Source organism: Quercus robur, chromosome 5, assembly GCF_932294415.1.
Source record: "Quercus robur chromosome 5, dhQueRobu3.1, whole genome shotgun sequence".
Taxonomy (NCBI): Eukaryota; Viridiplantae; Streptophyta; class Magnoliopsida; order Fagales; family Fagaceae; genus Quercus; species Quercus robur.
Genome location: NC_065538.1, coordinates 23,940,364 through 23,953,916, shown reverse-complemented (window position 1 = coordinate 23,953,916; position 13,553 = coordinate 23,940,364). Strand labels below are relative to the sequence as shown.

The following is a 13,553-nucleotide window of genomic DNA, read 5'->3' as shown; positions in this document are numbered from 1 at the left end:
GCCTTGGTTCTGTCCATTACTTTTAAGATGTCTTCTTTGTACTTGGTTTCCCCATAGGCTTGGGTCCGAGGACCATGCAAGGCCTTGGTTCTGTCCATTACTTTTAAGATGTCATCATCTTTGTACTTGGTTTCCCCATAGGCTTGGGTCCGAGGACCATGCAAGGCCTTGGTTCTGTCCATTACTTTTAAGATGTCTTCTTTGTACTTGGTTTCCCCATAGGCTTGGGTCCGAGGACCATGCAAGGCCTTGGTTCTGTCCATTACTTTTAAGATGTCATCATCTTTGTACTTGGTTTCCCCATAGGCTTGGGTCCGAGGACCATGTAAGGCCTTGGTTCTGTCCATTACTTTTAAGATGTCATCATCTTTGTACTTGGTTTCCCCATAGGCTTGGGTCCGAGGACCATGCAAGGCCTTGGTTCTGTCCATTACTTTTAAGATGTCTTCTTTGTACTTGGTTTCCCCATAGGCTTGGGTCCGAGGACCATGCAAGGCCTTGGTTCTGTCCATTACTTTTAAGATGTCTTCTTTGTACTTGGTTTCCCCATAGGCTTGGGTCCGAGGACCATGCAAGGCCTTGGTTCTGTCCATTACTTTTAAGATGTCATCATCTTTGTACTTGGTTTCCCCACAGGCTTGGGTCCGAGGACCATGCAAGGCCTTGGTTCTGTCCATTACTTTTAAGATGTCTTCTTTGGCGTCTTTTCTCTATATTGATTTATCTTTCGAAGGTCAGCCCCTAGGCCAGGGAGGGAGGAGCAGGTTCGAGGCTGCAAGCCCCTAGAGCTGTCCGCTCCGTTGGCAGTGTAAGGCGTAGCCCCCAGCAGAGGCTTATGGCAGAGCAGTAACTGTACGTCGCCGGAGATGGGAAAAACTCGTGAATCTCCGGTTATTGGAGAGCTGACTCATGCACCACCCGTGCCAACGCACAAGCCTTCCCCACAGACGGCGCCAATTGTAGGGACACAAAATCTTTAACAGCCCAGCAACGATGTTGGGCTTGCACACGGAAGGTCCCTCACAATAATATTTGTAGAGAGTGGGCTTGAAAGGCCAGCGTTGGATCACAGGGCGACATCTCGGGCCGGACTATAGGTGAACCGATATGAGATAGAGCTTTGGGCTGGATATCCTGGCCCATCAATCTTGTATCTAGGAGGGTTCGGCTCCTCGAACCATGTCCGAGGAGCGAGGGTGCTGTCCCCAGTTACCCGTCGGAGGGTCTTTATGTGGAGTCCGGCGTGTATTATCCAGACATTCTCTTTCATCAAGTCTTTCTCCAGAAGCTAGATGGGATTCCCCTTTTTTTGGTCACATAACATTCCCTTTTATACTAGCCTACGTTCGTCGTCCTTCGTCCACGTGTAGGGTCGATCTTTCCAGGGCAGATATCTGTCCCATCAGTCTAATCCCTGAATTGGGGGAGATGGTCCATAAAGCCTAAAAATCCGGCTCTGTTTGGGGCGGTGTCATGTCAATGAAGGGTATTAAGGACTATTTCCGTGAGATATTTTCTGATCTCTCAAGTTTGCCTTTATCCCATTCTCGTCAATGGGTTTCTGGGCTTTCCGAGGACTGAGAGGTCCTCGGACGTATCTTTGAACCACATTGGGCTCACTATTTTTGGGCTTGGGCCCTGGCCTCCTTTAGTTTGGTGACCTGTGGACTTCCCATAAGCGAGCGAGCCGGGCCCATAGACCATTGGGCCCCACAGAAACTATTGAAAAATTCTATCCCAAACTTAATGACATGGAAAACTCCACCTTTAACCTTGATGAATAGATCTTGCGCCTAAAATTTTTAGGAAAGTTAAAAGATCTTTATACCTTAGACCAGTAAGAACAAGTCCATGGCTCTTAAAACTGTGATAGAAGAGACAAGGGTGATACATTTGATGATGATGAGATGGATGATCATGATTTAGCTTATACCTTTTTTATGCTAAAGATAAATTTATGTTCCCATCATTGTAAACCTTTGTGATATTTGTTAGGAAATTTTTGATGCGGCATGATGCATCTTTAATTTTCCCCAACACAAACACACGTGGATGGCCTTTGGTAATATAGGAGGGCATTCTTGCCATTTAATGTAAAAAAGTTTGTAAAAGGCCTCTATTGCCTTTATAATCCTTGTGGCTTTCCTATCCACATATTTTTTTTTTTTTTTTTTTTTTTGAGAAACTCCTATCCACATATTAGAAAAAGAAAGTCTCTCCTAAACCAGAAAGCAAACCCCATTATCCATAATCCAAAGCAGAATTTTCAGAACCTAAAAAAAAAAAAATGGCTGAAAACCCAGTACGTTTTGGTATCATAGGATGCGCGGAGATAGCTAGGAAAGTGGCTAGAGCCATAGATTTAGCTCCCAATTCAATCCTCTACGCCATAGCCAGCCGTTCGATCGAAAAGGCTAAGAACTTTGCGGCCACAAATGGTTTACCCGAGAACGTGAAAATCTATGGGAGCTATGATCAGGTACTCGATGACCCATGTGTGGATGCAGTGTATGTGCCACTACCCACTAGCCTTCACGTACACTGGGCAGTCTTGGCTGCCTGTAAAAAGAAGCATTTGCTTTTGGAAAAACCGACGGCTCTTGATGTGGCAGAGCTTGATCAGATATTAGAAGCATGCGAATCCAACGGTGTACAGTTCATGGATGGGACCATGTGGCTGCATCATCCTAGGACTGCCAAAATGAAAGACTTGCTCTCTAATTACTCTGGACAACTTAACTTTGTGAGTTTTTGCTTTAGTGCTTAACATGGTAGCACATGTACAGCTGAATTTATTAGGATCTTGAACTTTTTATTGTGGCACAAGTAATTTTTTCTCCAGTGTGTAAAGATGCGTAAGTTATCATATGCGTAATAAACACTACCATATATCAATAAGAATAAGTCCAGTGACACAACTTATTTTACAATTTTTTTCACAAGTCACTTAATTATACCTAGTGGCATATATATATATAGAAGATAAAAGTGATGTATCTAGTGGCATATAAAAATGATTGTTCACCGTTCACAAATGATTTCATCAATAAGTTGTGAAATAAATTTTTTACATAGCAAAATTTTAATTATATATATATGTGTATTAAATATTTAAAAAAAAATAAAAATAAAAAAAAGCATTGAAATTTCATGCATGGGAGCGAAATGCAAGTAAATTTGTTTGAACAATTTTGTCTCCATTTTATTCTGATTCTAAAGAAAGGAGTAATTTGTGAATTGTGTCACTACAAATCCAGCTCCAAATTCAACTCCTGGTTGTTGGTGATGATAATGCTGTGTGTTTCAAATTGTTGTTGATGATGATATATAAATTGAAACTCACAGTTATATTTTCTCCTGGTTCTGTATATGTTCCTCTTTGGGTGTTAGATACACAGCCAATCAACTTGGTCAGCGACCCCAGAATTTCTAGAGAGCAACATAAGAGTGAAACCAGACTTGGATGCTCTTGGTGCGCTTGGAGACATAGCCTGGTACTGCATTGGAGCCATCTTGTGGGCTAAGGACTACAAATTGCCAACTACAGTAATTGCTCTGCCTGATGTTACCCGGAACTTAGCTGGAGTCATCTTGTCATGCACGGCTTCTCTTCATTGGGATCAACCGGACACGACAGTCGCAACAATTCATTGCTCCTTCCTCTCCCACCCGACCATGGACTTGGCCATTTGTGCTTCCAAAGGATCCTTGCATGTCAAGGACTTCATAATCCCATATCAAGAGAATTCTGCTTCTTTTGACTTCACATTGGGCTCTAAGTTTCTCGATCTCCATACTGGGTGGAGTGTGAAACCTGAGGAAGTTTGCATCACTTCTCAGCTTCCTCAAGAGGCTTTGATGGTTCAAGAGCTAGCAAGACTAGTTGAGGGCATTAGAAAATCCAAGTTTCGCCCCGATAGTAAATGGCCTGAGATTAGTAGAAAGACGCAGTTAGTGATGGATGCAGTGAAGAAATCCATTGATCTTGGCTGCAAACCCGTTAATTTGTAAATTTTCTAGTGCTGAGTGAACGTTTTCTACCCAATCATGTAGCAGGCATTAAGTATGAGACCATATACTATATAAAGTTAAAGCTTATATATATAATGTTTTTGTAAATTTTCTAGTGCTGAGTGAACATTTTCTACCCAATCATGTAGCAGGCATTAAGTATGAGACCATATACTATATAAAGTTAAAGCTTATATATATAATGTTTTTGTAGCTCTCAATGATGTATAATGTTTTCAGCTTTCAATGTTACACAATGTTTTTGCTTGCAACACCCCACAAGCGAGCATTATCCATTTCACATTAGGGTAATATTCAACATCGAGTAATCAGCTAGTACTGAACAAATTGTTTCATAAACTGAAGCCAACTCCTGCAGGAAGATCTTTTTATTCCCAGTGCAGGTGCAGCTACTAGCTTACCATATGAATTAGTCTTTGAGACTCAAACACGTACAAGTAGTTACCACAATGCGCAACAGACACAAAAGACCTCTAAACTCAACCCTCAAATCTCTGACTAAAGCAGGAAAACTAGATGAGGCCCTTCGAGTAATTGAATCCTCACCGTCCAAATCTGTGGCGTCTGAGCCAGATCTTGAAGCCTACTCTCTTTTCCTCCACTTCTGTATCTCTAGGAAATCCTTAGAAAATGGCCAAAGGCTCTACTTGCACCTTCTCCTCTCTAGAGATAAAGGCAATTATGATTTTCTCAAGAACCCCACCATAAAAACCAAGTTCATCACGCTTTTCTCAGTTTGCGGCCTAATTGATGAGGCCCTTGGCGTGTTCGAGGATGGACTTGAACATGACCTTGTACCCGAATCCGTCTGGGTGGCAATGGCTATCAGGTTTTCAAAAAATGGGTATTCGAAAGAAGCTTTACTTATATATTGTGGCATGTCGTCCCGCTTAGTTCAACCGGGTAATTTTGCATTTTCGATGGCCTTGAAGGCTTGTGCAGATTTATGTGAACTGCAGGTTGGTAAAGCGGTCCATGCCCAGATCATGAAGTGTAATGAAGAACCAGATCAAGTGGTGAATAATGCTCTTTTGAGGTTGTATACTGAGTGTGGGTGTTTTGATGAAGTACTAAGGGTGTTCAAAGAAATGCCTCAACAGAACGTTGTTTCTTGGAATTCTTTGATTGCGGGTTTTGTTCACCAAAAACAAGTGTTTGAATCACTGGACACTTTTAGGAGGATGCAAGGAGAGGGGATTGGATTCAGTTGGGTTACTCTTACAACAGTCTTACCAATTTGTTCCCAACTGACTGCGCTTAATAGTGGGAAAGAGATGCATGCCCAGATTTTGAAGTCCACTAGAAAACCTGATGTCCCAGTACTAAACTCACTTGTGGACATGTATGCAAAATGTGGAGCAACAGATTACTCCAGGAGAGTGTTTGATGGAATGCAGAGTAAAGATTTGACTTCATGGAATACCATGCTGACAGGATATGCTGTCAACGGGAGTCTACAAAAGGCAATGGAGATTTTTAATGAGATGGTTGAGTCTGGCATTAGACCAGATGCAGTAACATTTATTGCCTTACTGCCGGGTTGTAGTCATGCAGGGCTTACTGATGAGGGACGAAGATTGTTCAATAAAATGAAGAAGAATTTTGGGTTGTCACCAAGTGTAGAGCATTATGCTTGTTTGGTAGATATGTTGGGTAGAGCTGGGAGAATCAAGGAGGCACTAGAGGTAGTGAAATTCATGCCTATGAAGCCAATTGGCAGCATAAGGGGATCATTACTCAATTCATGCCAGCTCCATGGCAATGTTTCTCTAGGTGAGGCTATTGCAGAGCAGTTGTTTGAGCTTGAACCTAACAATCCTGGAAATTATGTGCTGCTCTCAAACATTTATGAGAATGCAGGAATGTGGGATAATGTCAAGATAGTTAGAGACATGATGGAAAGAAGGGGAATGACGAAAGAGGCAGGGTGCAGTGGGGTACAAATAAAGAATAGAATTCACACTTTCGTGGCAGGTGGAGGTTTTGAATTTCGTAATTCTGCCGAGTATAAGAAAGTTTGGAATCAACTGATGGATGCTATGGAAGAAATTGGATATGTCCCTAATACTGGTGTTGTACTTCATGATGTAAACGAAGAAACAAAATCAATTTGGCTCTGTGGGCATAGTGAACGACTAGCAACTGTATTTTCACTAATTCACAGTTCTACCGGAGCGCCAATTAGAATTACAAAGAACCTTCGTGTTTGTGTGGATTGTCACACCTGGATGAAGATTGTTTCAAGTGTCACTGGGAGGGTGATTGTTTTAAGAGATACAAACCGTTTCCACCATTTCAGGGGAGGAGCCTGCGCTTGTAAGGACTACTGGTGAACACATCATAGTAAGAAAGCATAATTATTTGCATTTTTTATATTTAAATTCTAATTCATCCTGTTCCTACCCACCAAAACCAATACCATCTCTGTGCTAGAAACTAAATTTTCAAGCATAAAATAGTGCCGAATTGCTCTAATACAATCATCATCATCATCCCATAATCATCTGAGTAAATTATCAAAAAAAAAAATACTGCATGAACCCATTATAACAAAGAATGATATACTTAGGTCTGTCCTAAACAAATATATATATATATATATATATATTTGATGGTAAATTACACACACACCCAATGTGTTTTCAAGCCACGTACTCACATTTCATCCCTTTCTTTATTAAGGGAGGAAAAAGTGCCACTTCAGCTAGAGCTCATTGGCAGTTTTTCCTAAATTGATATACAATGTAAAATAGAAAAACATAATACTGAATATAAATGAGGATTACATAATTATGGTCATATTGGTTACACTGACAGAGAGTAGATTGCTCTGAATAGAGTAGTTTCCCTAGAAGAGCAGAATATTATGCGAACTTTGGGTTCACTACAAGGACCCAACTACTCTACATTCAAGTACAATGGGCTTAATCAGTCTCCAATTCAACATGCTTATAATTATATAACTAATGTAGACAAACTGTAACTTAGTTAACTTTTTGTGACCATTTATACCTCTAAATTTATTTACAATAGGAGCAAGAGAATGTACAATGTGCAACTCATTTGGGATTGCACAAGAGACTGCACTGTATTGATCTAAAAATATAGGTGGACCTTACTAATAGAATGGATCCATTGCTTATTAAATTTTCAAGTTTTACATATATGAAAGTTTTTCAAAGAATTTTGGGTAAAATGCAAACCCTCGAAGTTTCTTCAAATTTCATTTCAATCCTTTAACTTTACTTTTATTCATTTTAGTCCTCTAACTTTCAAATTTATTCAATTAAGGCTTTTTTATCAACTTTTGTTATATGTTGTGGTTATTTTTTCAATTTTATAAAATTCTCTTCAAATTTTTTAAATTAAAAAAATTCAATTAATGATTGAAAAATATCTTCCAAAATTTTTTTTTTTCAAAAAATTTTAACAAAAGTTAACGGAAAGGCCTTGAATAAATCTAAAACTTAGAGGACTGAAATGAACGAAAGCAAATTTAGAGGATTGAAATGAAATCTAAAGAAAGTTAGAGGGTCAGTTTTTCATTTTAGCCAAGAATTTTTATTTCATGCATTCTCATTGTAAACCATGCACCCACTCCATCCACACCCACCCACAATAGTAATATGAAAATATGATAGGTAAGAGAAGGAATAAACAAATAGTTTAGCTAAATTTTTAAACACTATATTTCTCCCCCCCCCCCCCCCCCCCCCCCCGGTCAAACATGTAGAATCATAAAATTTTCTATTGAACAAATGAGTTTACAAAACCAAGAAACCAATACATACATACAGTGTTAAGCTGAAAGTACATCATAACGTAAAAGTTTGTTGGAAACTAGTCCTAACACTAAGAAAATTCTCAATGAAGTCTATCTGTGGCGGAGATTATATTTTCTTGTAATTGAAGTGGTCATGATTGAATTTTCTCCAACTTCCCCTGGAAGTATATAGTCAGGGTCCTCAAAAATTTTTACATATTCTGGTAAGTCAGAGTCAATCCATGTAGACCAGTTTTCATCACTATCCATGTCACATGACAATTCCTTGTGTCTATCCAAGCCATTAATCTTCTCAATTAATGTTAGAAGCATCTGATGGTTCAGCACTTCAAAGTCTCTGAATGATTTACAAAGCCCTAAATTAAATCTGAATCTATAAATGCATTCTCTTACCTAAATACTATTTTATTCTTCATTTTAAAATACCTGTATGTGCATATGGCATGTAGAATCTGGATTGAAGCAAGAAGCACAAAGAGTGACCTGGTCAAATTTATTATCCATGATCTTCGTTCAATATTCTCATTTGTTGCAAGCCGAAGTATTGCAACTTCTATTACGAATGTAGCGCAAAGCCCTGCAAAAAAAAAATTTAATTTTATGGTAATATAGGTTTCCAAATTAAAAAGAACTAAAAGGAGGTAAAGTAGTAGAGATACCGATATATAGCCTGGGCCTGACTTTGTATGTTTGCTTTGTGCTAGTGAACATATAGATGATCAAAATTAATTACTCGCGATTCAAGCAGCATGGCATTGTGCAAAGCAAACAGATTATCTAAAACAATAAACATGCTTGCTTGCTTTGATTCAAAAGATTCCTAAAAGCAGAGATAGAGATATTTAGTCAAAAAAATGATCATTAATCCAAGCAATCACTTTATGAAAAAAAAAAATTAGTAAGGCTTGGAAGAAAATGATAACCTGAGCTGCTAAAATAGACTTTGAATTTTCCATCAGGTGGTCATGAACTCTTTGAAGCTGTTCTTGCTGCCGAAGAAGCTCTTCCTGTTGTTTGTGGCTATATTCGGCAAACTGTTGCAGAGTACTCCTGTAATTCATTAGTATTAGAAAATTATTTATTGATATTCTTGGTTTTAATTTACTTTATCATTTAGTTTCCTATTTTACCTGCTCTCTTCTAGTGCTTCAGATTGAAATTTAGTTAAAATTTGAAGACCCTCAAGTGCCATGGATTGCTCATCTAAAAGTTGTTGCTGCTTAGACTCCTTTATGTTTGTGCAATTTTATTTTGGCTAGTAATGTTGAGATTAAAATAATTTTAAAATTATTGAACGAGTATCAATTTGTTATGCTAAGCTTTTTCTTGAAATAAGTGGTGAATTCAAAGTAATGCATTTCACATAAAGTAATTTGCTACATAACTAACCGAGTGGCAAATAATTTTTTTTTTAATTTATACAAAAAAAAATAAAAGGGTCAACCCTACCCAACCCAACCCGACCTGTAACCCAATTGACCCAACCTTTTTCTAACCTACTTAAAATGACCCTTTTTTTTACCCAAACCCGATTGGCCCGATCCACCTGATTTGCCACATCTACTTTCACTTGGGTTTATCAAAAGTTGTCAAATATATATGTAGACAAAATTTTTAATTTCTTCTTTGAGAAAAGTAAAGCCTTTCTCAAATTCTACCAAATTATTCCATAAAAATTATAATTTATACAAGCTTGGTGACAGGTCATTGTTCCAATCTCTCAATTGCCAATTTATTAGCATTTGCTTGCTCTATGTTTACCAAGAGCTTTGTAGCTCATTTGGTAGGCACTTCCAAGTGTCTTTAACAAAAACATTCAAGATTCAAATTCTTCATCTTCTCACTATCGAATTATCCCACACACACACACACAAAATTGCTCTATGTTCTTTTTTTGGGCCAGTTGATTAAGGGTTAAAGGTCAATTAAGTTTGAAGTGCATGTCGATACTGTATTTTGTCCGGCCTTAATTAATGTGCCAAAATACTAATTTAAACCCTAAAAGGGTGAAAATCACGTTTTTAAAACCAAAAGTTGGGAACTACGTGAAAAAATCCTATTTTTCTTAACCGGACGACAAAACAAACAATCCAAGATTTCAAAATTCCAAACTTGCCAATAGTTAATGACAACTCCTTAAATAAAAAATAAAATAAAATAAAATAAAAAAAGAGATTTGCACTTACACATACCTCAATCTAGAAACACATGCACACTTAAACACGTCTCCAAAGCACCCAATATGGAAACCCAGGGGAAAGAATGCCCTTTTGGGGGGAGTTTGTGTTTTTTTTGGGAGCATCCCAATGCATATAAAGTATAAATACATAACACTCAAACCAATGCTTTCAAGTTAACAATCTTTTTATTGGATGTGAATTTTGATAAATCTACCATTAGACTGCGTTTTGTTATTATATCTTCCATTTTGTTGTTATATCTTGCATTTTTTTCAAAATTTCAAGAAAATCAAAGATCAATAGCTATTTCATTATTTAAATGTTTAAATTTCAATTTTTTATAATCTTAAATTATGCATTAAAAGTATGTTTATAGATTGAATAGTAATTAACATCCAATTTGAATGAAATTTGATATTCATGTTAAGAATGTAAAGAACATGCAATCTAACAGTTAGATTTTCAAAATATATAGTCATGTAAATGTTTAAATTTCAATTTTTTGTAATCTTAAATTATGCAATAAAAGTACGTTTATAAATCGAATAGTAATTAACATCCAATTTGAATGACATTTGACATTCATGTTAAAAACGTAAAGAACGTGCAATATAACAATTAGATTTTTGAAATATATAGTCATGTTAATGTATTAGTGAAAATTTAAAGGGTTTCTTTCCAACCATGTCTTGTTGAGACCAACCATGTTTTGTTTGGCCAAACAGGGTTATAATTATAAAAAGCCCCAGATTAGATTACCAAACATTATCAAATGCATAGGATAGTAACTTTTAACATTTTTTTATTTATTTTTTAAGAAAAATATTCTTACTCAAATTCTACCATATTTAGTAAAAACTAATAGATACAAGTTAAGTGACCCTTCGGAGTTCTAATTTCGCACTTGGTAATGTATTATATCATTCGCCCAATCTTTGTCTGAGGTGCAACTTATGTGAATTTCGATCACTTTTAGTCAACAAGTATTCGTTAAGGGTTCAAATCATAAAAATTTTAAAATTAAAAGGTTTAATTACATAGTTGTGATTGTTCACAATTTAATTTAAAAGCGAAGTAAAACCTTAGGTTTATTTTATATTTAAACCTAAAATCTTAAAGTCTCCAAATTTAAAAATAAACCTACTATTAAATCTTTGTATGAATTGCAAACAATATAAAACCATCACTGTTCCTTAAAGGTAAGCTTAGGCAACTTTTTTTGGGTGAGTGTTAGTGTATAAGTGCATGCAAAATTCTTGAGTATCAATAAAATGTATTCCTCATTCGGTTCTTTTGTTTTTGTATGAGGTGGTTACACCAAATTACATCATTCTTGAATTAAATATATGTGTTCACTTCTTGAGTGCAAACTTTGTCACTGTGATAACACTTCAACTTGCTTGTATTGTTTGTCTGAAATTTTGATGATGGAGCTCAAGTTCCAGAATTTTTTTTTTTTTTTTTTTAATTTTCAGTTTGTTATAACTCGATTGTCCAAAACGATGATTTTTTTGCACGAAAAGGGCATTTGCCCTTTTTGGCCCTCAATGTTATATATCTATCATTTTGATTGGGAGCCCTTCCGCCCATACCTATGTTGATGTGTCCGCTATGTGACACCTAAGCCTATCACACACATCTATTTAGTCTTTCCAATCAAATTATGGCATATCATTTTCATTATTCCATGTCAATTAAATAACTTTTAAAACTTGAAAATTTGAAATAAATTCTCTAAAAAATCTAAAATTACATAAACTACCCCACCTAGTAGCCAATAGACTCAAATCCACCCAGCACATAAATCCAGTAGATTCAAATCAAACCCAATCTGATTCAATACCCTACCTAGCAAAGGAAGAGAGAGACTAAGGCCTTGTTTGGATTTTTTTTTTTTCATCACTCATCACTTAAAATACCCAACTCCCTACACCCCACCCCGTTTGGCACCATCACTCACTTGTTATCACTCAATATTTTTCAACTGTTTGTGGGACCTACACACTGACCCAATGTCAGTTGACTTTTCTCTCTCTTTTTTTTTTTTTCCTTTTTCCCCTACCTCTCCCCTTCGTTTTTCTCTGCTTTTCTCTTCGTTTTCCCCTGTTTTTCTCTGCTTTTCTCTTCATCCAATATTTTTCTTTTCCAAAAACCCAAAAAAAAAAACCATCACCGCAACCATCGCCGCAACCGTCGCTACAACCCACTTGAACAACAGCAACAACAACAACATCAACAACGGCGACAACTTCGACATCAACAGCAGTGACAACTTCGACGAACTCAAGAAGAAAAAAAAGGAATGGAAACCCAGTGAAAAAAAAAAAAAAAAAAACCAAGCCTAGAAACCCAATGAAAAGAAAGGGAAAAAGAAAAAGAAAAAAGAAAAAAGAAAAAAAAATGCAACCAAACCCAGAAATCAACGTGAAAAGAAAAGAAAAGAAGAATAAGAGGAGAATAGGGAAAGGTGTGTCCCAGACCCGTGAAAGAAAAAATAAATAAATAAATAAATAAAAATAAAAATAAAGTCTGTTGAAGAGAGAAAAAGTTTGACCGTGGGACACATATGTAATTTTAATTACAAAAATGTCATTGAAAACAAAGTTATGGAAACTGAAAACAACTAAAATGTGTTTTCAGTTTCCATAACTCATCACTCAAAAATCAAAGAATTGAGTGATGGAAACAAAAACTGAAAACAAAGTTATTGAAATCCAAACAAGCTTTTGAGCCATGGATCCCACCATTTTTAAGTTATGAGTTATGAGTTATGGAAATAGAATTATGAATTATGGAAACTAGAAATCCAAACACCCCCTAAATATTCTTCTTTGTCCAGAATCTCCAACTTGTACTCCTCTTTGAGAACCACGGCAATTTCCACATTGTCTAGGGTATATACCCAAGCCCAAATCCTTCTTAGAATTGTACATCATGGGTTATCTATAAAGGATCAATTTTGGGGAAGCTCTAAATATTGTCGGAGTGGACTCTTACCATGACATGATAGAACCAAATTGTACCATAGTTCGGACCTCATGGTTGCGTTGTTGGTCCAGTTAGGGTTAGGACTGGCACTTGTTACCTGGAAAAGTATGGTTGCCATCAATGCCATCTCTTTTGGTATTTAACTCTCTTTTTTCTTTCTTGAAATCCATAAAGGTTGAATTATTTTTAACTTAATGATGTGGCACAATTTAATTGGATGAGGATTTAGTGAACTCAAAATTTATGTAATTTTGAATAATATACGTCACTCTGAGCTTACTTTTTGCATTTAACAGCCACTTCAGTATGGACGAAAGGACTCCAATTAAAAAAACTAGCATGTTAATCGTGCTTACGCACAGAAATGATAAATTATAATGGTATGTTAGTTTAGGTTATTAAATATATAAGATATTCGTTTGATCAAGACATTTGGAGATATTAGAATAATTTTCTCTTGCAATTTAATGATATTGGTTACACCAAATTTCTCATTACACTTTTTTTATGTATATAATTTTGAAAATCACTATTGGACACTACATATACAATATCAATTCATTATCACT

At 36.4% G+C, this 13,553-nt stretch overlaps 2 protein-coding genes and 1 pseudogene across 2 annotated transcripts; 2 read left to right on the top strand and 1 right to left on the bottom strand.

Annotated features, from left to right (window-relative positions):
- The first annotated feature begins 2,177 nt into the window (after window positions 1–2,177).
- On the top strand, window positions 2,178–4,224 carry LOC126725569 (uncharacterized oxidoreductase At4g09670-like). Its single transcript, XM_050430365.1, has 2 exons — window positions 2,178–2,743; window positions 3,391–4,224. The coding sequence occupies exons 1-2, from the start codon at window positions 2,288–2,290 to the stop codon at window positions 4,009–4,011; spliced, it is 1,077 nt and encodes a 358-aa protein (XP_050286322.1). The 5' UTR covers window positions 2,178–2,287; the 3' UTR covers window positions 4,012–4,224.
- A 106-nt stretch (window positions 4,225–4,330) lies between these two features.
- Window positions 4,331–6,407, top strand: LOC126725565 (pentatricopeptide repeat-containing protein At3g14330-like). The gene has a single exon (XM_050430361.1). The coding sequence runs from the start codon at window positions 4,482–4,484 to the stop codon at window positions 6,363–6,365; it is 1,884 nt and encodes a 627-aa protein (XP_050286318.1). The 5' UTR covers window positions 4,331–4,481; the 3' UTR covers window positions 6,366–6,407.
- A 1,499-nt stretch (window positions 6,408–7,906) lies between these two features.
- On the bottom strand, window positions 7,907–13,111 carry LOC126728004 (protein GAMETE EXPRESSED 1-like; annotated as a pseudogene).
- Window positions 13,112–13,553: the final 442 nt, after the last annotated feature.